Genomic DNA, 27,866 nt, shown 5'->3' on the forward strand with positions numbered 1-27,866 from the left:
CCAGCATTCAAGAGGCTTTGTATGTCAGTTCGTCAGATGCTAGCGCCGTTTTCCTTTTTCGACCACCTTCACAGCCATCCAGTCTTCTTTTGTTCGTAGCGGTGCTAACACACGCGGCGCGAAAAGCACGGAGAGACGCTTTAAGGGAAACTTGGTTTTCTGAATGTAAAACAAGAAGACACGAAGCTTTCTGTGGATTTTTCACCGATCGAGCCGGGCTTGACAATGACACTAACATGGCTGTTACAAGAGAAAACGAAGAACACGACGATTTAGTGTTTCTTTCGGTTGAAGGTAAGTTAAGACTGCTTCAGATGAAAAATACTGGTTAGCGTTTGTTGACTGAACGCGCGAAAGGAGCGTTCCGCCTGGAATAATAATAATAATAATAATAATAATAATAATAATAATAATAGGTCTTTATTGTTTTTTAAGCAAAAATACATGCTAAAAACAAGAACAGTTACATTAAAAATAGCCGAAAGAATTAATTAGAATTACAAGGCTATCGACATTACATTAAATAGCTACTCTATATTTAAAAAAAAGCCTGTTAAAAAAACTATTTTTAAAACGCTGGGTATTAACCCTAGGGAGTTGACTACTAGGAACTCGGAGGCGTGCTGAGCTTTCTTTCATTTTGGGGACTGAAGGGTACAGAGGGTGACCGGGCATACCGGAGATCTTCTTGAATAGTGAGCGATCAACCTCTTCTAATACGCCATATATGTCAATTCGGTACGAAACATATTTGCGTTTAAAGCAGCGCTGTAGAAAATTCTGAACCGTCGTTAATTCAGGTATTGAGGAGGCATATACGGGTAGACCGTACGTTAGTTTGGGTAGAACAATTGATCTAAAAACGTAATCTACGTCTGGTTGTTGGTATCCCTCTTTACGTAAACATCTTATCACATAAAGACACTTGTTGGCCTCCTGCAGCTTAACCTTAATATGCTCGTTAAATCTATGATTGCTTTGTAAAGTAACCCCTAACACTTTTAGGCTTTCAGCATCTTTCAGCATCTAAAATCAAACGAGTGCAATTACGAATTTAAGATTTAAAGAACTCTATTTGTAAATAATATATTTTTAAAGTAAACAACCATTTTTCATCGCAGCAGTTGGCGAGCGATAAAACTAATAACGTTTTCTACCATAGGGAGCTTAAGTATGCGCGGACAGCAACCGGAAGTGAGCTGTTTTCCTTTTTAACTTGTCTTCACACAACCACATTTACATTGCCAAGTATCTTTTCTCCATTAGAGATGATTAGTATAAAAATCTGGGAGACACCACTGTCCTAGCGCGCGAAATGTTTTCTTCCGGTTGCCGCCCGCGTCTCAAAAACGCGTGTGCTTAAGCTCCCTATTTTACTTGCATTACGTAACGTTTCTACAACGACTCGATTCTCTCAACCTAACCGCATCTCTGACTTTTCCTGTTTTACGTTCTTTCCACATAAGGGTATTTTGGAAAGACCTCATATGGCAATAGCCGGGTCGTGAGCTGATAACCCTGCTGTTATCAATCAAAATCCAAGAAATCCAATATCCATAGTGCAGTTCATAATTCACAACTATTCACTGAAGTGGAGGTGGCTAGTTAACAATTATCCACCGAAGTGGAGGTAAATATCCACCAGTTTCAACGACACTAAGGTGAATAATTGTTTTAGTACATATCAACACAAGATGAATAAAAAGCGAACCAAAAAACTACTTTATTTTTGTAGAATGTGGTCGCAAAAGTCAAATCTCGTGCACCGGCTTCTCGGAGGTGAATAGCACTTGGATATTCACCTCCGAGTTGCCCAATCAGTGCGCGCTGAGAGCACTATTTACTTGTGTGGTATATACTAGTTAACAACTATTCACCGACACTGAGTTGAATAGTTGTTTTAGTATATACTAAAACAGTGAGATAATAGACAGCACAAAAAATTAATTTGGATGTTTTCTTCACTTGTCACGGATGCAAATCGGGACGCCATTTTTTCCCGAGTTGCTCGGAGGTAAATAGCACAGGATATTCGGAGTTTGACGAGCCAATCAGCGCGCGAGTTCAACGCTATCCACTGTTTTAGTATATACTAAATGGTGGATATTTACTGAGCCGCGAACCTGACTGGTAAATATCCACCACTAGTGATAGTGGGGTCGGGAGAGTCTGGCGTGCTAACCAATACACTATCGTGCCTCCACTTGGAAATTCCAACCTTTTTCCCAGGGCGCCCGCTCCCTCCTCGGCTGAGAATAGTCCTGGTAACGAGGTTTTTTAGGGTTAAATGGGTACAAGGATCATAATTCGCGCTCATTGAATCAGGAGTACTAAGACCACTTTCTTTTAAATGGCAGATACATGACCGGGTAAAAAGGTTATGCACATGCGTGATGTGTTTTTTTTTCCCAGATAATCTTGCATTTGCAGAGAGACTCCTTCAAGCCATGGAGTGGGCTATGGAGAAGTATAAATTCGACTATTTTTTGCGAATAGATGACGACCATTTCCTTTGTTTAGGCAGACTATTATACGAGCTAAATTTTCGCCCTAAACACGCGCTTTACTGGGGCTTCGTACACTGCAAAGCAAAAATTGTCCGTGTTGATGAAGCTTGGCTTATTCTAACTCGTGACTTGATTGAGGAAATCTTGGAAAAAAGGAACACGTCTCTGTTGTGTTCTCCCTATGGCGATCAAGCTGTGGCACTTTGGATGAGTAACAGTTCGAAAAACGTGTCGTACTTTATGGACAATCAGCGCATCATTCACAAAAGCGCCGGAAAGGATCAAAACTTCTTCACATCAAATATCTGCACGAGTTACTTGAGTCTCCACGGATCTTACCCCAGGGCTATGAGACAGTTTTGGTTGGTTTCTCACGTGTTCCATGAGAGTGCCGCCGGATCCGTGTTGTACAACATCCCTGAGATCGAACCATTTGAGAAATTGTGCCCTCATTCACGGAAATTTGATTATCGGGGGTTCATAAGAGAATACCGGTTCGAACCCAAACCCTGCTCGGAAAATCCCAATTGGCGAGTGTCCTCTCAAAAGCACCTCGGACGAGAGGAGACTGGTGAAAGATATTCAAATTATAACTAAAAAAAAAACACTTGTGAGCAAGCTCGATATTGAACAATCGCTAGGTGTTTCGCGCGAGGCCTGCTCGCGAAAAACACGCTCGCCCGTGACAAGAATCATCAAATTGATGGAGGCAAATAGAACGTTTTCACATAACGTCACGTCGTCCATGTTGGTGTTCCAAAACAAAGAAATGGCGGCCATGATGGTGTACCAAACTAATCCTCTGGGAATTGAAATCTATTTTTATGCAAATACTTTCTTTTGTTTCATTAATCCAATATGGCTGCTGGTCACGTGAGTGAAAACGCTCTATAGCCGTTATGCGTGTGATGACGTCTGACTAGCTGATTTCACCACCAAGTCTCAATTTCGAAAATCAAACTTGTAAATTTTAGCTTGAGCTGAATCCCAAAGGACCAAAGTTGTAAAGAATACCCACGTGCGAACAATATTTCATGTCCAGATGATGTGAATAATTTTGTGCAAACGAGGTTTGGTGGTGAATTTTTGCGCATATGACGTCATCATGCATAAGGCCTATTAATGGTAGATAGATGAAGATAGACATCTAGAGATCTCCGATTCTAGACTTCTGGCCCCAGTTGTTCGAAGGGTGGATAGCGCTATCCACTGAATAAGTCAATTGGTTTTGCTTGTGTTTATCCGCTGGATAGTGATGTCTCCGGTGAATAGTGTTATCCACCTATTGAACAACCCAGGAAAGGCTTCCTCGAGTCTTAACCGTAAATGACATTGCTTATGGCAACGAAGGTGCACGACTCCGGCGAAAAGAAACTGTTTACAATTAAAAACTACTTTGCCGTCTTAGTCAATACTCTCTGTCTCCAATCAATTATCTGGTTGTATGAAATGGGCATTAGTAAAATCCCAAATCCCTGTCTGTTTTGACTTTTGTGTAAAACGTTTTCCTTACATACAGTTTCCGTTTTTTTTCAAGTAGTTATCATGTTTTTTTACTAATTTCCGTTATCCATTTCTTAATATACTATTATTTTTTGCAAATAATTATCATAATTTGTCATGTTCCGGCTTCTACTAACGCCCGTATAAAAGCGACCGTGAAGACTCAAGATGCGACTAGTCCATCGTCATTGCTAGATAACAAAGTTTCATCAGCTCTCGTTCTCCTCGTGATTATCTAAGCTCGTTTCCAGGGCCATTCCTTTCACATATGGGTAATAAACAGATAATAAACTGGGCCCTAGAAACCAAGACACGATGTGACTGCCCAAAAACCTTTTAAAATTCTTCCTAGTTCTTTGGCTTTTAAGGAAAAGCTGTCTAACACCGACCATTCAAGATCGTGGAATGTTTGACTCGTGACTGCTAGAAAGTTTAACGAGACGAATGTCATACAGCATAATAGGGAGCTTTAGCAACGACAACGGCGACGGCAACGAGAACGTCACAAATTTGCATATTTAGCAGGCAAAAAAAAAAAAAAAAAAAAAACGCTCTGCACGTGCGATTTTCGTTTTTGTAAATTTCGTTGCCGTCGTCAGCAAAACAACAACGTGAAATAGCCAAATTTGAGGTTTTATAGAGGACGTCAGCACTTAAGGATAAATTTTCATTTTGTCCCCTAAATTAAGCTTGACTCGTATCGGTTTCATTCTTGAGGGACTGCCACACCATTGTCATGTTAAAAAGCTTGGAATAGTCTCGAAGTAATTACAATAATGGAAATTTATGTTTTGAGATGACGTTCTCGTTGCCGTTCCCGTCGTCGTTGCTAAAGCTCCCTAATGCTTTTTTTCGCGATGGACAAAACCGGAATTATCTTTCACAATCCTACAAATGTTTCGCCTTACTTTGGAGTAAATGTCTGCTATAAAAGCAATGAATAAACAAAGCAAATATCATTAAATCAAAGCACATAAAAGAGAAAATGTCGTTCTTCCGGCTGCTGTAAGAACGACTTAGCTTAAGTTGAAAATTCCTCAATTTCCGGTTAAGAGGAGCAGTGTCATGTTACACTCGAAATTTTCAAATAAATTTTGAAAAAAAGGTCCCAATTTAAACAAAAAGCTGGCAAAGATTGCGCCATCTTCTCCGATCGCAACATTTCTAGACCAACGCGCTTTTCCGCTTGGACGATTTAAATGACATGCACATCAGAGAATAGCGACAAGAACGAGCTGTCAATTTATGGTAGCTTTAACCGAGCTTGTTTAGATAGTTTCTAAAATGGCTATTGTTGATGGATAAAAGTCAGGATAAGGGATCATCACTTTGCATTTTGTATTATACTCATTATCTTGATGCACTTTTGAAACTTATGCGCCTCGTCTATTTACACTATTGACTCACTGACCAGGGAATGTAATTAAAGAGTGCTTTTAATTTCGATTTTTTTTTTCCTTATCTTATTATCTACGACAGCCAAAAATGGCTGTTGTAGATAATAAGATATTTTTAATGGCTGTTGTAGATAATAAGATAAGGCAAAAAAAAAAAAATCGATTTCGTTTCCCGCGCGCAGGAAAGTGTAGATGATTTCAATCCACTTGCATTGTGGGCCACGACTCCAAATCGTTAAATTTGGAAATCACAGAAGTTAAAATTACGCAAAGCTCTTTTTTTCTGGCGAATGAGGCTCACTGAATTGAAGCTGGCTTATTGAAGGATAAAATAATTTTAGATGTGAGAATATAGCTTCATTATACATGTATGCATTTTTTTCTTGTTATGCATCCAGGGTATATGACCTTTATGCCTGGCTCCAGTCCAAACTTAACTTTCTTCGTGGTAAAAACAGTTACTTACGCCACAACTGTCGCCACTTTGTATCCCTTAGGTAAACTTTTTGAAAAAATATTTGCTTCAACTTAAAGAAAGCTACACAATGATAACTTATCTAAAGGTTATCCCCAAAAAAGACTATCTTCATGGCTTGTCTTTCTTTTCACTTGGCTTTTCACACAAGCTACACTCATTAGCTCAAATCTGAAAGGTATTCACCTAAATCTAATTGACATCTGTTGCTTGGCTGGATAATTATGTTTTCCTTTTTCTGCTTTTACGAAACAAAAAGACCACAATAATGCATTGCTTTTGTTATGTATTGTCAAGACAAAATGGTTGTTAGTTATACACGATTGCTCAAGAACTCTATCTGTTTTTACGCTTATGAACTCATTTGTGTTTACTAATTCAACACCACAGCACTTCAGAATTTTTGAATTTTAAGAATTGTTTGTCAGTCGAAAGTTTACACTTGTCACTGCGGCCATCTGACAACATCGACCTGCTTTGTGTTCGTTAAATAGATTTCTCGAGCCTAGCTGTCGCGCTCTTGAGCCTCTCTCGGAAATCCGAAAGCCTTGTGTATGATTGGAAAGAACAACAAGCGAGCATTTGTAGCGGAACACATACCAACAGAGGGACAGGTAAGATATACGCCAGATAACTTGAGATTTGTACTATTTGGTAAAAGTCCCGTATTGCTTAGAAACAGCTACAGCTAATAGGCAGTTCATCTTAAATGTTCATCCTCTTAAATAGATCAATGTATCTTACGATATGACGATCATAAAAATGGCTCTTTGCTGCTCTGTTAAACTAAGATTTTGCTCCAGGCTTGAGGTTCCCCATTTCGTTTATTGACGGTGTGCTCTACGATAAAAATCCGTTCGACAAAATAAAGCTACAAACAGGAGCTCTAACGAACATTAAACATTTCACGGACAAGTTGAGTCCTCCCTCACGATTTCGCTTGTTGAATTACAGAAGAACGGGAATGTTTTTGTGATTTCAGTAAACAATACCGGGACTTCATTGAACTTCTTTTAAAGCTATTTATAACTTCAAGGAGATGGCTATCTTCGTTGCATTGTCGTAATTATCGAATATCTATAAACTGTGGCTGGCTTAAGCAAATATCTTGCAGTTCGGAACACACTTCCTTCAGGTAAAAGCTAATTTGAGGCAACACAATAAACACAAAAACAACATTGTAGACCTCTGGGCTACCCCCGACAGAGGTCCTCTGTATTTCACCACCGAAGTGTAATATCGTTTCGCTTCAAGTTATAACGCGCGTAAAACGAGTGTAACAAACATCTGACTTTAGAGGTAATTTGTCTTCACCTCAAAATACTTATAACCACTCGCTGTTCCACTCACAATGATATGTCATCCGCATCATAGCCGCAAGCCTTGAAAAAAGGCGGTTTTATTTTCTACAGATGAATGCCAAGGTAGCAGACTTTAATTGCTCGTTTGCATCCAAATGTGCTGAAGTTAATTACCGGTGACGTCTCTTCGTAAAGAAATGTTAAGTGGCTCAGTTTTAGAAACAGAGATATATTGTTCTTCAATCGGAGAGAGGCCGTATTCTTAAAAAAAAAACGTAGCCAAAGCAAAAGATTTCGAAGGCGTAACTTTTCTGAAATTACTTTGCATAAGCACGGTTTGTTTTAACTTTAAATCTGTCCATGATTCTTTCAAGTGAAAACATCCTTTCGGTATCCATTGTGCACTTAAAATTCCCATTCTTTATTGTTTTCTAAACGTGTAGGAAATCATCAGTTTTTTACCACCCTGCAATCATATCACGTATCGGAACTCTCTTCAGGCATATGCTATTTGAATACCACTCAAGGTTTAACAAGATAGGTTAGAGTAATGCCCTTTACAGCTTTAGTTTCCTTCCCCGAGAAGTTCTAAGTTCTCGTATATTTAATTTCCTCTTTGCAGGGGATAAAAAACGTTCTAAAAATATGAAATCCCTTTAAAACAAATTGATGGTGTTCATCTGAGCTTCAAATGTTCCTTTAAAGGCCCCGGGCAAACGAGTTCAATATTTGCTTCAATATTCGTTCAATTTTGTTGAACAGCGATGTTGAAAAACCGTTTGCCCCTACCCCTCCCTCCCTTCAACCGTGTTGAAACATGTTGAATCGAAGTTAAATCGATATTGAAACCGTTTCCCCCTCCCCAGCAGTCGAAATCGTTCAACAAAATCGAACCGGAATGTTGAAGCAAATGCCCGGGCCTACGAGTTTATAATGCGTCAAAGATAGGCTCGTAATGCGTACAAAATAAAAGAAGCTCTTGTCTGAGGCCAGCATTTGTCAGCAATCAATACTTGTAAGAATAAATTTGTGGTATAAGATGATGCAACGTTAATTATTTCAATACAATTCCTGCCCCAAACAGCACGTCTTTCGTCAGCACAATTTAACTACAACAGCAATTAATTGTAGAAAGTGACAGCAGTTAACCGCAAGTTCAGTACTGCACGTTTTTTCCTCGTTGAAAAAGCATGACCATTAAATTTGTACTTGAAGATTGTTGTAGCATTAATTACCATTTTTTTACAAACTGAAACCTTTTTATAGATGGCGCCAATGTTCGTGATGTAGAAACGGGATTAACGGCGAAAATAATTGAATTAAGATTATGATCGTTGAAAATGAGTGGTCTCCACACATTCCCATGGTTTCGTCACCTCTTTTTTTCTCCAAGTCTGGAAATCAGCGTGATATTGAAATCACAGTGAAACGTCATCGTGAAATGTCGCAGGATCGTAAATTTTCTGAGTTTGCGGATATATATTGTTTCAAGATTCTCTTACATCAGTGTACTTTAATTTAATAGCAAGAATATCGTTATTCTCCATAAGGCTTCAAATCATGTAGAAGTTTGTAATTAAAGTTCCCGTTGTTTTGGGTTTCGATATTTTGAGGCTTTTTCCGTATATTTAAAGAACAGGGTTGGCAAAGAGACGAGCGAACTCGCCTGACATTACGTGACACTTGATTTTGACAAGAAAATGGTGATTCTTGTCAACAGTTTCTGGAACATCGAGGAAATTTTAAAAAAATCTCAAGACTATGACGAAAATGAACTGTTTGGGAAAATTTTTAGATGATTCTAAAAGGTCGGCAACTTTATTGCGGCGATGGACAACAGTCTGCCAACGACACGTCCTCGTCCTGAGATTGGAACAAGGAGACAGTTGTATTTAGACGATTCTGAAGCAATTTTGACCTTTCTAGGCTGTATTTTTAGAACTGTGATAGCAAAATATTTTTTCTGTTCATCGTTTATCAATTGATGACTGGACCCCGTCCGTCAAGCATTGGGTTTTATTTATTTAATATATTTTCGTTACTTCTTTTAAATGGCAGTACTTACAAAGTTAACACTTGAAGAGAATTCGGAAGGTTGGGCCATGAGGATTTGCCCTCTGGAAAATTTGGTAATTTATGGATCAAAATAGTGCCGGATACCGTCACTTTCTCGATGTGATATAAAACTACCAGACCTATAGAAATTTGTTTTCCATTGTTCCTTCCAATCAAGACGCATTAAATTACTTCTAAATGACTGCTAAGTAAACTATTCCAGTTATCAACTCGTGATTGCCTATTTTAAGAACGACGTCCGCTCTCTCCAAGTATCGATACGGTAAACTGACACTTTTGTGAAAGTCACAGGTGCAAGAAATAAACTCTTGAATTTAGGCAGAAAATAGCAATAAAAATGTTCGTGAAAACGATCATTCAAATATTACGACCACTTGCTTGTCGTTTGTTCCTTGTCCCTGATTTGAGTAGCAGACAAATCACATCGTACCGAACACTAAACCAATCACATTGTACCTTACAAAAGCTGCTTTATCACCATTTGAATTCTGGATGGCGTTGTCGTTTAGTGCTTCCTCTTTGCTACACGAGTTCATGCGTTAATTCTTTACTGATACATTTTCAACATTCGGAAACTGCGTTTCTAGGCTTATGATTGGCTCGCTAAATCTCATAAAAAAACCAAAAAGAGCAAGGCTGATTGAACGGTGAAGGAATCTATTTTATTCTATGGACGGCAGTGTTTTACCGGTAACCAAAACACTCGTAGATTCGATACGACCACGACATCCGACAACAACAACAACAACGACAACGAGTCTTTATTTACAATAATAATCAATAAAGATTTGATAGCCACCCCGCAGGTAGCGGTGCTAATCGAGGCAGGAGGCTGCACAAGAGATATTTAATATTACATATTTACTTAAATGCTTAATATTCTTAAGAAACTGAATATTTCGAGCAAGAGCCGATACAACGTAGATTTGATTTTAGTGGTGTACTATATATGTCGGCTGGCCAAACCAGCCTTCTTCAGGTACAAGAGAGTTTACATTGGATTGCTTCTATGTGCATATATATAGTAAATGGAGGTTGATGTAATACTGGAAAAACTGTGATAAAACATGGCAGTTACAACAAATTTGAATTCAAATGCTAAGAGTAACGGAAAAATAAAGGAAGTGACTCTAAATAATAAACTGAAATCTAATACGTTTCTTCGCGGATATTAAGACCGTTGGGATCAATTGTCCTGCCTTTTGAAATTAAAAAAGCTTCCCTGGCCTTACGGATCGACTCTCTTGTTGGAAAATATTTGTTCGATAGGAATTAATTGCATGTCCTTAGAGATGTTGTGGGGAGAGGACAGGAAATGTTCTGCGACTGTAGTAGATTTGGATTTGGTGTTAGCGTTATCTAAAGCGGTCTTTTAAACGCTGTTTAGTTTCTCCTATGTACTGTAGATGGCATCTGTTACATTGCATCATGTAGATAACGTTTTTAGTTTCGCAAGTTAATTATGTGGGAATTAATGGAGCGTATTTCGCCAGTAGAGAAGAATGTGTAGTTGGTTAGTCCATGGAAAATGTAAGGACAGGTAGCGCAGTTTTTGTCACAGCGAAAAGAACCGGAAGAAAGTGCGGAATTAGAATGAGTTACATTAGGGGACAGTTTAGCTGTTACCAGCAGGTCTCGAAGGTTAGGGGAGCGCCTGAAAGCCACAACAGGTAGATGTAGGAAAGCATTTTTGCAGCGGTCAGAGGAAAGAAGTAGGTTGTAGTGCTTTTTTATTACGTTGAAGATGGAAAGAAGTGAGGGCTAATGGAGAAAAAATTCCCAAAGACGTTTTACTGCATTGTTCTGTACACCAACACGGACGCCGTGACGTCAGATGAAAACCACCAATTAGCTGCCATTTTATTTTATTTTGAATATTTTATCATGGAAAGAAATTTAGTACCTACAAAAATTGCTAAGGAAGCTGAAATTGAAAGAAAAAAGAAAGAAAGGAAGAAGGACTAAGTGACAACAGAGTGAGCAAGCAAGTTAAAGCCGACCGTTATATCGGAGGTTAACTATAAATAGAGTTATTTCAGTAGAGTTATGACTTGGAGTTAGAGTTAACGACTTCCAAAATCCTGAATTCACGATTTTGGCAGTTCAAACTCTTGAATTCAGGATTTTGGCAGTCCAAACTCTTGAATTCAGGATTTTGGCAGTCCAAAATCGTCAATTCAGAATTTGGGAAACTTAATTCTAACTCTACGACATAACTCTATGAAAATAACTCTAAAAATAGCTGTCCCCGTTATATCGTAGCGATTAATTATAAATGATCGAATGGAAATAAAACAGTAGATTTGACTTTAGGCAACTTCGTGTAAGTTCAGGTACACCAATAGATATATTTACTAATCCTAGTATGTTAAGTAGAGACACATGTGATTCCTTTTAAAATCTACTTTTATTAACATGATGTACGTTTGGTGGTAAACTGTAACAAACACAGGTGCCGGATCACGAAAACCTTTTTTCTTTTTAAATTTTCATCCGGGAACCGAGTGACGTATTTTTTGTCCCTGATGTAAAGGCCCGTGCAAACGCTCGCAACATTGTTGGCCAACAAGACGCAACATTGTTGGCCTAACATGTTGCGAGCCTTTGCACACCATGTTGTGTGTTGTTGCGACTTGTTGGAAATTGTTGGATGAAGTTTGAAACTGGTCAAACTTCAGAGCCAACAAGTGCCAACATTTCTATTGTTTCGCGGTCATCGAAGCGTGGTCCAACAATGTTGCGTTCGTTTGCACAGCACATCCAACAATGTTGCGCCGGCGCACGCGCACTACAGGCCACGTATCCACACAAATAATATGCGAACAAGAAATCAACATGGCGTCGGAGATGGAAAACGTCCCAGAGTCCTTTGTATTCTCATCTAAAGACCCAACATGTTGTGACTTGTTGCGAGCGTTTGCACACATCGGCTAACATCGCGCAACAAGAGACAACATTGTTGGACCCAACAATGTTGCGTGTTGTTGCGAGCGTTTGCACGGGCCTTAACACGAGTGGTCATATTGAGCAACGACGTCACGCGATTCCGGCCTTTTTCTGTTTGTAGTAACACCCAGTATTTGTAGTAAAGCCTGCTTTTCAATCTCTACCATTCATATTTATAGTCCACATAATAAACGTTTGCTCGAAGATATGAATCTTATGTTCTCGTCGCAAGAACAACATCTTACTCGTTCGAATCCTTGCCACTCAAACATAAAATTAATATCTCCTCGACATCGCTTAAGATCCTCTACATAAAAAAACCAACATTTCGAAAGGCAATAAATCACCGTATGATCGAGCCAAGTGTTTCCGAGCTGAAAATTTTTTTGGTCAAGCCAAATTTCTGACTGTCAGTAAACGTTAAGAATTGTAGTACAAAAATTTATTAAATAATATTTCGGCCAGACCAGCCCGGCTTTTTTCAGGTTAAAGTAGAAGTTGTTTATCGACACAACTGATTATTCAGGGTTTCTTTGGCGAAATCCTTATAACATATATGACAACACCAATGACGAAGATAGTTGTTGAATCGAATCGTGTTGCCGTGCCCTGGGTGCCAGAGGTTTTTTTCTCGTTGGGGGCGAAAAGCGGCGAGAAAAGAGGTCTCTTGCCGACCAGCACTACTTCGCTCTGACGCTCCTCGCCGCTGGTGAGCGAGAAGACCTCTGGCATCCAGGGTAGTGTTGATGGAAAAGCCAGCTGTGAAGATTTCTGCTCCTAATTATAGGATTCTATAGGTTTGATGACAACAAAAGGAAGACGTTTCATTCTGGAAACTGTACGGGTGTTTGGTTTTCTAGGGTTTCGAAAACTTGTGCAAATGACCAGTTTTTTATAATAAAGAGATCTTATATTAACGAATTGCTTCTTTCGAACCCTGAAAACATTTCGGTGCTTTTGAGAAACAGGCTCCGCTAGTCCTCGCTACCAGGGTCTTTCAGTCTCCCCACCCGCAGAGGTAGCGAGGGGTGGGGAGATAAAAGACCCTGGGAACGAGAATGAATCAGGCCTGGTGGAACGAATTTTCCCTTGTATTTATCCCTCCTTCTTATCTGGATTAATTATTTCCTCCAGACGCGGGAAATCGGCAGTCACAATCAGTCACTGATAAAAACCTAAGCTACCTTGCAAACAAAGAGGCGATACTAATCAAAGCAACATAACTCACCGGCTGAAGACTGTTTGAAAAAACAATTCAAGTTATTTTAATCTACTTGTACCCACGTCTAGTTTGATATTCCTTCCGTTCGCATTTTCTCCGTTTTATCCGTTTTTCAATCATCACTAACAATGTTTATTTATTTATTTTAGTTCTCCAAGTGTAGCGATATGTCTGATTACGTGTAAAACAACATTAACTATATTGCACAAAACGTTCAGGAAATTTAACATACGAGGGTCCGTTTTTTTGGCTCAGTTGTTTGAGCGTAGAGAACATGAATGAGCGAAAAGTAAAAGTTTAGCGTAGAAGTACACTGGGAACGTTCTTCCCAGAAGTCAATCGAAAAGATTTCGTGCATCATACACGTAGCGATGTCCGACAATATTTATCTTGCTATTTATTAAGTGACGAAGATACCAGACCAAGTAGAGAGACAATGACATCAGAATTCAAGAACAAAACATTTTTTTGTGGCCTGTTCAAAACGGCCGGCGGTCCCTCGCTTGATGCTCGGTTGAAAAAACGCAAGTTCGCGAAATACAAATATTTTGCAGTTCAATAGAGAGGTAGGTTGGTTTGAAGGGTTAGTCACGATGCTTTAAATCTTGTTTACCATGAAATAGAACGCCACTTTTCAGTTTCACTCGAAAAGTCTGTTTTAATAGGTTGGTTAATAATTTAGACGAGTGAAATTCGAAAGCGTGCTATTCATGAGGAGAATGTCAATAGCATTTTCAAGCTATATGGTGTGGTCAGTGAGTTACGGCTCAAGTCAGCTAGAAAGACCATTTCACTAATTTCTTACATCCTGTTATTTTAATTTCCGTTGAATTATCAATTGAAGTAACTTGGAAATTAGTCCTTCGGAATTTATTAAGATTTAATCAGTGAACGCTACCGAAGTACCATTATATTGCTTCAGCGTAGACTAGGGCTTTCAAGTATTTTTAGTGTTGCATGTGTAAAATGAATGATTCAATGAGATCGGATAAACATGAAGTGTAGGAGTAAAATCTTGGCTTAAATCATTTAATTGATAGCCTAATAAAGCTTATCGGCTTGCTTGTCACCTGAGAAATACTGAAGTTTCCGATGGTGCAAAGTTTTATCTCAATTCGTATTGGGGATTTGTTTAAATTTATCGAAGAGCGATAGACAGAGATTTATAGGCAGCCTGAAGTCATGCAATGTAAAAAACACTAACATATGCCAAATATTTTTTGTAACGATTGCGAAAGGTTCTTTTAAAGGACCACTTAAGGTAAACTTTGTTAAGAAGTCAAACTATTTGACACCGAGACCATTTCTTGGCGTCTGTGTCGCGACAATCATATTGGAATAGTTTCTGCTTTCGTTCATCAAAGTACCCGCAGTAAAAAAAAAAGAAAAAAAAAAAGAAAAAAAATGGTGGCCTTTGAAGAAGCAATTTCGTTTTGAAACGGCTAAAACTACAGTCCTGTTTGCTGTCGGAACATTGCTATCAAATTCGTCTGCCTTGACCCCAAGATAGAAGCAGCGGGAAAGTAAGTAGTTTCCGGTAAACAAAATTCTTGGATTAATAATCGGATTTGTTGCCAAGTCATTATTGAGGACCTCGTTAGAATTGAAACACCTAAACAAGGACATTGACTGCAGTATATTGTGCTGCCATTGAAAAACTCGTAATTTGCGCAGACCTCAGGTAATTCGCAGACTTCTTGGGTTGCGAGATTTGCATTTGGTAGATGCTTGTCCCTATGGGCTTTTTTTATAGCATTGTATCCTTGCAGGTAATTTTACATACAGGAGGGCGTTAGCATTTTTGGTTTTGCGGTTTTGGACATGTTTGCCCCCAAAAATGTTCGGTTTTGCGGTTTTTGCTGTCTGTTGCAGTTTTTTTGCGGCTTTTTCTTTGTGGACAGGTATGGGCCACCGTATCCAAAGCTTGTCGCAATCGCAAATTTTGTCCCTAAAGTCTAGCTTGTAGTGCAAGCGTTTTTTTAAGTGTGAGTTACTTTCTTTGCGCACGACCGTTTCACTACCCTACTTTGGTATCAATGTATTTCTTTCCCTACTGAATCCTCGTCCGTTTCACAATATTAGGATGGTGCCGAGTGGCGACACATTTCGGGAACGGAAACATACTGAGCCTAGGTCGGCTTAAATATGCTCAAAGCACGAAGTCTTTTGTTGCGATGCACGACATCTGTAGGGAAGAGATTTTGTAGATTTTTCCCACTTAAAGACGAAATGCAAGATTTGCGACCATGGCAGCTACAAGTAACTTATGATACACATGTCATCAGTTTAAAACATCTTCTTTGGATGAGAAGATTCAGTTTTTACAAGAGTCCATCATTCAAGAGTACCAAATCGGCTGACTCAATGTTGTACCAATTAAAAAAAAGACACTTTTCTGGCGCTGATGGGGGACAAACCTGATACCAGATTCTTACTCATTGGTTTTTAGGATTTTGTTTGGGCTTTTTTTCGCTTTCGATCGGTATTTGTTGCGTTTTGGCTAGTCTCGCTCGTCAGCCTGTTTTAAGGGAGGCTGGCGTCACGCGATCTTTCGCCCCAGCGGGCGTGACATCCAAAAAACGGCTAGCGAAGGAGACAAACGGTTTTGCAGGTTTGGGTGATTTTTAGCTTCGGTTTTGCGGTGTTCCAAAAGACTCCAATGCTCCTCTCTTATAAAGGGTTTTAGTAACGACTCGCAATCCTTATCCTGAGGTAAAGGGCGCACGTGCGCGCTCACGCGTTAACAACATCACGAGAGGAAACCAGATTAAGAGGGGCGACTGATTGAAATCAAAAAGCACGTTTTTTTGATCTAACTTAAGACTCTTAACGTTTGCTGATGCATTGGCATTTTTTGGTCACATTTACAGTAATCACAAAAGGACGTCCACAAATACTGGTGGGGCATCAATCAGCCTCTGTCATCATTGGCAATGGAGCCATGGTATTGGAGGAGAACATGATTACATTAATGACGACGCGCTATCGTATAAGCAAGCGAGTACGATCCGGATGACTTTAGCAGACGATGACGCGCAGGATCAGAATGTAGGTCTGTAGCACGTGGCAGATACTTGTTAGCAGGAAGGGGCGTGTAGCACTCTTCGAAGACGAGGGGGGAGGGGGGAGGGGGGAGGGGGGGGGGGTTAAGAGCTGGGGATGGGCGGTGTACGAAGAAGATACCGTAGGTTCCTGGAGGTGAGAAGCAAGTACAAAAAAGAGCCTACAACGTTCGAATGGAGCACTACCAGCGCGTTGGAAAAAAAGGAATTTCAAAACAAAACGAAAAATTCCACTTTGTAGGGACGAAATGGGCTTTACCGGCCGAAGATAAGTTAATCCTGGAGAATTTAGGAACTTTGTGGTGGCTTAATAGCCGATGCTTCTTTCTCCAGTTTAAAAATGGAGTGGTATTTGATAAATGGTGAACAAAATCCCGGAGAAATTCTCTATATGGTGGAGAAGCAACGAAAAAAGAGAGTATGGCAGCTTCATGGATTCTTCGTGCATCTTCTGATGACGGGTTCAATCAAGCCTGATATGCTCTTTCTATTTCCAGTCTCTCGGACTGTAGTACGAGTGTCGACACGCTCGTTTCCAATCTCTGTACTTGATCAACTCTCCCGGGCACCAGGTGAACCGTTTGTTGGGGGCACAAAGAACATGAAGAAATCTAGAACAGAGGCAGACCAATAAATAGTGATCTAAATGAAGGTGAGATGCATACGGGAGTACAACCGATTGAAGAAGGGCGTTTTAAACACGATCGTATCCATTAAAGCTTCACGCGATGCTAAACAGGCAGTGTTTAAAAGGCAAAGATCCCGAGAAGCAATTATGGCCTTAGGACTCTTCTCCCGAAGATGAAATTTAGGCCGCGGAAGCACGGTTCATTGCGTTCGGCTAGGCACAAAGAGTACGACCCTCCACTTCGGGAAACAACGCTGCACTCTTTATCAGCCCTGAGAAAGACTTTTGGAAAGTATCTCCGCAAAACAGCGCAAGCGGCGCCATCGGCTTTAAGTGTAGCTTGTAGTTCGGACGCGTTCACAAGGGGGCTCAAGGGCCTGGGACTATATAACTTTGCATTGCGAACGAACAGGATTGTGGGGTATGTTTTGAGGGCCTTCACAGCTCCAGTATTCCATAATGAAGAGCTGAGTATACGCAGTCCATCAAGAGGAGCAGCACAAAGAAGGATGTATCGTGTTTTATGTTTAACATAGGCATGGCTTGCAGCATATTGCAATTCAGATTTCACAATTTTCAGCAAACCGTCGAAACCTCTCTTTTCACTAATATGATCCACCTTATAATTTAAGGAACTCGGAAAACAAACTAGCTGTTCCATTGCCCCGCACCAATTTCCTAAAAAAAGCTTTAGCTATAATGGTTCGGTTATCTGGAACAGCTTGTCCCCTGGATTGCGGCAAGCAAAATCACTTCAATTTTTTCGAAATGGTTGTCGCGATTTCTTCCTCTGAAACGACTAAACGCACACGGCATCTATGTAAAGCAGAATTTTTTTTATTTTCTCTATTTTCTCTTTTAATTTCTGATCATGTTTATATAGATATAAGTAGATTGTAATTATTATTATTATTATTTTATCTGATAGATTTATCGTGTTTAAATAAAATAAAGTTCAAGTTCAAGTTCAAGCTCAAGTTTTACCTTCCCTATTCTGCACACAAGCATGACTTGCGTTTCTTCAATTTCAAATGTCAAACAAAGCCCTGCTTTAATGTTTTTTTAACCGGCAATTTGTCTAATATTATATAGAGATAAAAGTTGTTTTTGCGCGGCTAAGAATTAAGCTTTGAGGCTTTCTTACTGGTTGTAGCTGAAATTATTTCACTTCCTGTAATCTCTGTGTACTTGCAGCGAGCACAAATAGTATTTTTTTCTTAAATCAATGAACAACGTTTTTACTGAAACCTTTTAGCGATGTTGCGCAAAATTAAAGCCGTGCTTTTTGTGAGGAAAGAAGAGGAATTTGATATATTAATTCATCAAAATGAATTTAATGTACGCCTGTTGTAAATGCATGCTATAAAACACACTGTAGAAATACATGGGTTCCTTCTATGGGACCGGACGCAAAAGAACAATTATCCCGTTTGTGACTGTACTTTTGATGGGTATATGTCTTGGTTTTTGTTACCACATTTACTCCATGGAGAGGGGGGCTGGAGAGAGGAACACTTGCTTCTTGTTCGGATAAAATCCTTTTGGAGAATGATAAAGCGGGATTTGAACATTTCCCCCCTTTACGTTTCATTCATAGAAGTTGCACAATATAAATGCTTTTATTCAACGACTTTAGTGTCCCTCCATTTTCTTTAAAAATATGGTGACGACTCCTTCAAATAGGACCACCCATCAACCGCATATAGCTTACAAAGTAAAGTTACCCTGGGGGTCATTGATCACCCCAAAGTATACATTTCTTAGTATTTAGTGAAAATTGTCAAATTGTTGCTCGTTTTACCAGATTAAGAATCTTATAAACTAATTCGTTATAATAAGGAGATCCGTAAGGCTGCTTTTTTTAAAATGAAAAGTAAGAAAGTTATGATTTTTCGTGACACAATTAAATGTCCCTATAAAAAACACATTGTCACATTTGGAGAAAAAAACAGACAGCAGAGACTGATTCAGTTATTTGTCATTCAGTGAAGGAGAATTGTTACCCGATCTGAAAGTTTCTGTCGGATTAGAGATGACTTTTGGTCTGTTATTTGCTCGGTCCGTCACTGAACGTTTGGAAACACGAAGAACACACGATTTTAAAACTGATGGGCTTGATTATCAAAAAGCCTTTTGTAATTTTTGAGATCTACAGGTTGGTTCAAAAATGGCGTCTCCACTGACGTCTCACAGAGCATGCGCCGTCGTTTCAAAATTTTATAAAAATATAAAATATTTAATATAATATGCAAAAACAATTAAAACAAACAATACTCTTCTTAAACCCACACACTTGTTTTTAGTTCCATGATTTGTCAAAGTTTTATGTCTACAAAGATGGTGACATTCAAAATTCAGCGAAGCTTCGCAGGGCAATTGATAGAGAAAGAAATGATTCCAACAAACAAACACAATCAACTTGAAGGCCTTATTAAGTGTGATGAGATTGAATACGTAAACTGGATTTCGAATGCGTGACATCTGCATGCAGATCGAATGCCATAACCACTGCCTTAAACCTTGTTTGCTCATAATCTACACCAAATTCTAATTGCGACCGGCAACGTGCTTGACTTAATTCTCCCATTACCAATTTATCAATGACATTGCTGCTATCATTGAGCGTGGAGATAGACATGTTTGTGTTTACTCGTGTCAAGAGACCTATTTTCGTAAAGTTATTGCTTTTTTCATTAAAATAATCAGATCCTAATTTCTCTAGATTACACCTCCCATTATATATAATCACTTTTATCCTCCGCGAAGAGTCACATTTGCTTCCTCGGGCTTGTGTTGCACTTCTCCAATATTCATATCAACGAAACTTCGCTTGAAAAACTCCAATTGCTGCACTTTTCAGTCTTTTTCAAGAAAACCTCGTGCGCCCTTTGGCAGCGATATCATGGCGGCGCGCTATATTGGCCTATTTCTCATTTGCTCTCACTTATATTACCAAGGTATGATAATATAATATTCGCGTAACAGATAATTTTCTTTTAAGAATAGCGACCGCTGTGGGTTGAAACCCGTATACTAATCAACGCTCAGGGTTTTTGAATAACTGAGGAGGAAATACCTCCTTTGCAATGATATATGAAATTAGACGTTATTGTTCAGTAAGGATGATAGACTGAACAGAGAACTTGTCTAGTACTCCGTAGGACGTTAAAAAACCCCCATTTTATTCCAAAGAGAAGTACACGGAATTCCCATCTATCCTTGCCGGAGTGGTAAAGGGATTGCGCGGATACATGTATAGTTACTTTATGATATCGAGGAAAAAAAACAGCGAATCCAAACTCTTGAATTCAGGATTTTGGCAGTCCAAAATCGTCAATTCAGAATTTGGGAAACTTAATTCTAACTCTACGACATAACTCTATGAAAATAACTCTAAAAATAGCTGTCCCCGTTATATCGTAGCGATTAATTATAAATGATCGAATGGAAATAAAACAGTAGATTTGACTTAGGCAACTTCGTGTAAGTTCAGGTACACCAATAGATATATTTACTAATCCTAGTATGTTAAGTAGAGACACATGTGATTCCTTTTAAAATCTACTTTTATTAACATGATGTACGTTTGGTGGTAACTGTAACAAACACAGGTGCCGGATCACGAAAACCTTTTTTCTTTTTAAATTTTCATCCGGAACCGAGTGACGTATTTTTTTGTCCCTGATGTAAAGGCCCGTGCAAACGCTCGCAACTTGTTGGCCAACAAGACGCAACATTGTTGGCCTAACATGTTGCGAGCCTTTGCACCATGTTGTGTGTTGTTGCGACTTGTTGGAAATTGTTGGATGAAGTTTGAAACTGGTCAAACTTCAGAGCCAACAAGTGCCAACATTTCTATTGTTTCGCGGTCATCGAAGCGTGGTCCAACAATGTTGCGTTCGTTTGCACAGCACATCCAACAATGTTGCGCCGGCGCACGCGCACTACAGGCCACGTATCCACACAAATAATATGCGAACAAGAAATCAACATGGCGTCGGAGATGGAAAACGTCCCAGAGTCCTTTGTATTCTCATCTAAAGACCCAACATGTTGTGACTTGTTGCGAGCGTTTGCACACATCGGCTAACATCGCGCAACAAGAGACAACATTGTTGGACCCAACAAGTTGCGTGTTGTTGCGAGAGCGTTTGCACGGGCCTTAACACGAGTGGTCATATTGAGCAACGACCCGTCACGCGATTCCGGCCTTTTTCTGTTTGTAGTAACACCCAGTATTGTAGTAAAGCCTGCTTTTCAATCTCTACCATTCATATTTATAGTCCACATAATAAAACGTTTGCTCGAAGATATGAATCTTATGTTCTCGTCGCAAGAACAACATCTTACTCGTTCGAATCCTTGCCACTCAAACATAAAATTAATATCTCCTCGACATCGCTAAGATCCTCTACATAAAAAAACCAACATTTCGAAAGCAATAAATCACCGTATGATCGAGCCAAGTGTTTCCGAGCTGAAAATTTTTTTTGGTCAAGCCAAATTTCTGACTGTCAGTAAACGTTAAGAATTGTAGTACAAAAATTTATTAAATAATATTTCGGCCAGACCAGCCCGGCTTTTTCAGGTTAAAGTAGAAGTTGTTTATCGACACAACTGATTATTCAGGGTTTCTTTGGCGAAATCCTTATAACATATATGACAACACCAATGACGAAGATAGTTGTTGAATCGAATCGTGTTGCCGTGCCCTGGGTGCCAGAGGTTTTTTCTCGTTGGGGGCGAAAAGCGGCGAGAAAAGAGGTCTCTTGCCGACCAGCACTACTTCGCTCTGACGCTCCTCGCCGCTGGTGAGCGAGAAGACCTCTGGCATCCAGGGTAGTGTTGATGGAAAAGCCAGCTGTGAAGATTTCTGCTCCTAATTATAGGATTCTATAGGTTTGATGACAACAAAAGGAAGACGTTTCATTCTGGAAACTGTACGGGTGTTTGGTTTTCTAGGGTTTCGAAAACTTGTGCAAATGACCAGTTTTTATAATAAAGAGATCTTATATTAACGAATTGCTTCTTTCGAACCCTGAAAACATTTCGGTGCTTTTGAGAAACAGGCTCCGCTAGTCCTCGCTACCAGGTCTTTCAGTCTCCCCACCCGCAGAGGTAGCGAGGGGTGGGAGATAAAAGACCCTGGGAACGAGAATGAATCAGGCCTGGTGGAACGAATTTTCCCTTGTATTTATCCCTCCTTCTTATCTGGATTAATTATTTCCTCCAGACGCGGGAAATCGGCAGTCACAATCAGTCACTGATAAAAACCTAAGCTACCTTGCAAACAAAGAGGCGATATAATCAAAGCAACATAACTCACCGGCTGAAGACTGTTTGAAAAAACAATTCAAGTTATTTTAATCTACTTGTACCCACGTCTAGTTTGATATTCCTTCCGTTCGCATTTTCTCCGTTTATCCGTTTTTCAATCATCACTAACATGTTTATTTATTTATTTTAGTTCTCCAAGTGTAGCGATATGTCTGATTACGTGTAAAACAACATTAACTATATTGCACAAAACGTTCAGGAAATTTAACATACGAGGGTCCGTTTTTTTGGCTCAGTTGTTTGAGCGTAGAGAACATGAATGAGCGAAAAGTAAAAGTTTAGCGTAGAAGTACACTGGGAACGTTCTTCCCAGAAGTCAATCGAAAAGATTTCGTGCATCATACACGTAGCGATGTCCGACAATATTTATCTTGCTATTTATTAAGTGACGAAGATACCAGACCAAGTAGAGAGACAATGACATCAGAATTCAAGAACAAAACATTTTTTGTGGCCTGTTCAAAACGGCCGGCGGTCCCTCGCTTGATGCTCGGTTGAAAAAACGCAAGTTCGCGAAATACAAATATTTTGCAGTTCAATAGAGAGGTAGGTTGGTTTGAAGGGTTAGTCACGATGCTTTAAATCTGTTTACCATGAAATAGAACGCCACTTTTCAGTTTCACTCGAAAAGTCTGTTTTAATAGGTTGGTTAATAATTTAGACGAGTGAAATTCGAAAGCGTGCTATTCATGAGGAGAATGTCAATAGCATTTTCAAGCTATATGGTGTGGTCAGTGAGTTACGGCTCAAGTCAGCTAGAAAGACCATTTCACTAATTTCTTACATCCTGTTATTTTAATTTCCGTTGAATTATCAATTGAAGTAACTTGGAAATTAGTCCTTCGGAATTTATTAAGATTTAATCAGTGAACGCTACCGAAGTACCATTATATTGCTTCAGCGTAGACTAGGGCTTTCAAGTATTTTTAGTGTTGCATGTGTAAAATGAATGATTCAATGAGATCGGATAAACATGAAGTGTAGGAGTAAAATCTTGGCTTAAATCATTTAATTGATAGCCTAATAAAGCTTATCGGCTTGCTTGTCACCTGAGAAATACTGAAGTTTCCGATGGTGCAAAGTTTTATCTCAATTCGTATTGGGGATTTGTTTAAATTTATCGAAGAGCGATAGACAGAGATTTATAGGCAGCCTGAAGTCATGCAATGTAAAAAACACTAACATATGCCAAATATTTTTTGTAACGATTGCGAAAGGTTCTTTTAAAGGACCACTTAAGGTAAACTTTGTTAAGAAGTCAAACTATTTGACACCGAGACCATTTCTTGGCGTCTGTGTCGCGACAATCATATTGGAATAGTTTCTGCTTTCGTTCATCAAAGTACCCGCAGTAAAAAAAAAAGAAAAAAAAAAAAAGAAAAAAAATGGTGGCCTTTGAAGAAGCAATTTCGTTTTGAAACGGCTAAAACTACAGTCCTGTTTGCTGTCGGAACATTGCTATCAAATTCGTCTGCCTTGACCCCAAGATAGAAGCAGCGGGAAAGTAAGTAGTTTCCGGTAAACAAAATTCTTGGATTAATAATCGGATTTGTTGCCAAGTCATTATTGAGGACCTCGTTAGAATTGAAACACCTAAACAAGGACATTGACTGCAGTATATTGTGCTGCCATTGAAAAACTCGTAATTTGCGCAGACCTCAGGTAATTCGCAGACTTCTTGGGTTGCGAGATTTGCATTTGGTAGATGCTTGTCCCTATGGGCTTTTTTTATAGCATTGTATCCTTGCAGGTAATTTTACATACAGGAGGGCGTTAGCATTTTTGGTTTTGCGGTTTTGGACATGTTTGCCCCCAAAATGTTCGGTTTTGCGGTTTTTGCTGTCTGTTGCAGTTTTTTGCGGCTTTTTCTTTGTGGACAGGTATGGGCCACCGTATCCAAAGCTTGTCGCAATCGCAAATTTTGTCCCTAAAGTCTAGCTTGTAGTGCAAGCGTTTTTTTAAGTGTGAGTTACTTTCTTTGCGCACGACCGTTCACTACCCTACTTTGGTATCAATGTATTTCTTTCCCTACTGAATCCTCGTCCGTTTCACAATATTAGGATGGTGCCGAGTGGCGACACATTTCGGGAACGGAAACATACTGAGCCTAGGTCGGCTTAAATATGCTCAAAGCACGAAGTCTTTTGTTGCGATGCACGACATCTGTAGGGAAGAGATTTTGTAGATTTTTCCCACTTAAAGACGAAATGCAAGATTTGCGACCATGGCAGCTACAAGTAACTTATGATACACATGTCATCAGTTTAAAACATCTTCTTTGGATGAGAAGATTCAGTTTTTACAAGAGTCCATCATTCAAGAGTACCAAATCGGCTGACTCAATGTTGTACCAATTAAAAAAAAGACACTTTTCTGGCGCTGATGGGGACAAACCTGATACCAGATTCTTACTCTTGGTTTTTAGGATTTTGTTTGCTTTTTTCGCTTTCGATCGAGATTTGTTGCGGTTTTGCTAGTCTCCTTCGCAGCCGTTTTAGGGGCGTGGCGTCACGCGACTTTCGCCCCATGCGTGACATCCAAAAAACGGCTGCGAAGGAGACTACGGTTTTGCAGGTTTGGGTGATTTTTACCTTCGGTTTTGCGGTTTCCAAAAGACCCCAATGCTCCTCTCTATAAAGGGTTTTAGTAACGCCCAATCCTTATCCTGAGGTTAAGGGACCACTCCCTCCCGGTTAACAACATCACGGAAGGAACCAGATTAAGAGGGGCGACTGATTGAAACAAAAAGCACGTTTTTTGATCTTAAGGTCTCTTAACGTTTGCTGATCATTGCATTTTTGGTCACATTTACAGAATCACAAAAGGACCCAATAACTGGTGCGATCAATCACCTCTGCAAATTGGCAATGGAGCAAGGTATTGGAGGAGAACATGATTACATTAATGACGACGCGCTATCGTATAACAGCGAGTACGATCAGGATGACTTTACAGACGATGACGCAGGATCAGAATGTAGCTGTAGCACGTGCAGTACTTGTAGCACGTGTAGCACCTTCGAAGACGAGTTAGAGCCTGGGGATAGCGGTGACGAAGAAGAACCGTATGTTCCTGGATGTGAGAAGCAAGTACCAAAAAAGACCTACAACGGCAATGACACTAACAGCGCGTTGGAAAAAAAGGAATTTCAAAACGAAAAATTCCACTTTGTAGGGACAAATGGCTTTACAGCCGAAGATAAGTTAATCCTGGAGAAATTTAGGAACGTTGTGGTGCTTAAAGCCGATGCTTCTCAGTTTAAAAATGGAGGGTATTTGATAAATGGTGAACAAAATCCCGGAGAAATTCTCTTGGGTGGAAAGCAACGAAAAAGAGAGTACACTTCATGGATTCTTCGTCATCTTCTGATGACGTCAATCAAGCTGAGGCCTTTTCTATTTCCAGTCTCTCGGACTGTAGTACGAGTGGCTCGTTTCCAATCTACGATCAACCTCCCCCAAAAGGTGAACCGTTTGTGCAAAAAGAACATGAAAATCTAGAACATGGCAGACACAAAAGTGATCTAAATGAAGGTGAGATGCAACGGGAGTATCACCGATTGAGAAGCGTTTTAAAAACGATCGATCCATTAAAGCTTCACGCGATCTTAAAACACAGTTTAAAAGCAAAAGATCCCGAAACAATTATGGCCTTAGGGACTCTTCTCCCGAAGAGTAAATTTACCGCGGACACGGTTCATTGCGTTCGCTGTCACAAAGAGTACGACCCTCACTTCGGGAAAAAACGCTGCACTCTTTATCACCCTGAGAAAGACGTTTGGAAAGTATCGCAAAACTCTCAAGGCGCCACCTTTAAGTGTAGCTTGTGTTCGACCGCGTTCACGCTCAAAGGAGCCTGGGACTATAAACTTTGCATTGCGAACGAACAGGATTGTGGGGTATGTTTTGAGGGCCTTCACACTCCAGATCCAAATGAAGTGAGATACCAGCCATCAAGAGGAGCAGCACAAAGTTGTGAAGATAAAGGATGTATCGTGTTTTATGTTTAACATAGGCATGGCTTGCAGCATATTGCAATTCAGATTTCACAATTTTCAGCAAACCGTCGAAACCTCTCTTTTCACTAATATGATCCACCTTATAATTTAAGGAACTCGGAAAACAAACTAGCTGTTCCATTGCCCCGCACCAATTTCCTAAAAAACAGCTTTAGCTATAATGGTTCGGTTATCTGGAACAGCTTGTCCCCTGGATTGCGGCAAGCAAAATCACTTCAATTTTTTCGAAATGGTTGTCGCGATTTCTTCCTCTGAAACGACTAAACGCACACGGCATCTATGTAAAGCAGAATTTTTTTATTTTCTCTATTTTCTCTTTTAATTTCTGATCATGTTTATATAGATATAAGTAGATTGTAATTATTATTATTATTATTTTATCTGATAGATTTATCGTGTTTAAATAAAAATAAAGTTCAAGTTCAAGTTCAAGCTCAAGTTTTACCTTCCCTATTCTGCACACAAGCATGACTTGCGTTTCTTCAATTTCAAATGTCAAACAAAGCCCTGCTTTAATGTTTTTTAACCGGCAATTTGTCTAATATTATATAGAGATAAAAGTTGTTTTTGCGCGGCTAAGAATTAAGCTTTGAGGCTTTCTTACTGGTTGTAGCTGAAATTATTTCACTTCCTGTAATCTCTGTGTACTTGCAGCGAGCACAAATAGTATTTTTTTCTTAAATCAATGAACAACGTTTTTACTGAAACCTTTTAGCGATGTTGCGCAAAATTAAAGCCGTGCTTTTTGTGAGGAAAAGAAGAGGAATTTGATATATTAATTCATCAAAATGAATTTAATGTACGCCTGTTGTAAATGCATGCTATAAAACACACTGTAGAAATACATGGGTTCCTTCTATGGGACCGGACGCAAAAGAACAATTATCCCGTTTGTGACTGTACTTTTGATGGGTATTATGTCTTGGTTTTTGTTACCACATTTACTCCATGGAGAGGGGGGCTGGAGAGAGGAACACTTGCTTCTTGTTCGGATAAAATCCTTTTGGAGAATGATAAAGCGGGATTTGAACATTTCCCCCTTTACGTTTCATTCATAGAAGTTGCACAATATAAATGCTTTTATTCAACGACTTTAGTGTCCCTCCATTTTCTTTAAAAATATGGTGACGACTCCTTCAAATAGGACCACCCATCAACCGCATATAGCTTACAAAGTAAAGTTACCCTGGGGGTCATTGATCACCCCAAAGTATACATTTCTTAGTATTAGTGAAAATTGTCAAATTGTTGCTCGTTTTACCAGATTAAGAATCTTATAAACTAAATTCGTTATAATAAGGAGATCCGTAAGGCTGCTTTTTTTAAAATGAAAAGTAAGAAAGTTATGATTTTTCGTGACACAATTAAAATGTCCCTATAAAAACACATTGTCA

General features: G+C 39.4%; 1 protein-coding gene and 1 pseudogene across 1 annotated transcript in view; both read left to right on the top strand.

Moving 5' to 3' along the window:
* Positions 1-5,433, top strand: part of LOC137984797 (beta-1,3-galactosyltransferase sqv-2-like) — a 5,638-nt gene extending 205 nt beyond the window's left edge. The window contains exons 1-2 of the mRNA XM_068832084.1: positions 1-294; positions 2,413-5,433. The exon at positions 1-294 is cut by the window's left edge and continues 205 nt beyond it. Coding sequence (XP_068688185.1) covers positions 1-294; positions 2,413-3,104 — 986 coding nt within the window. The 3' untranslated portion in view covers positions 3,105-5,433. The remainder of the gene's footprint in view (positions 295-2,412) is intronic.
* Positions 5,434-6,203: 770 nt separating this feature from the next.
* LOC137984735 (uncharacterized) lies at positions 6,204-27,436 on the top strand (annotated as a pseudogene).
* Positions 27,437-27,866: the final 430 nt, after the last annotated feature.

This window comes from Montipora foliosa, chromosome 14 (assembly GCF_036669935.1).
Source record: "Montipora foliosa isolate CH-2021 chromosome 14, ASM3666993v2, whole genome shotgun sequence".
NCBI classification, from domain to species: Eukaryota; Metazoa; Cnidaria; class Anthozoa; order Scleractinia; family Acroporidae; genus Montipora; species Montipora foliosa.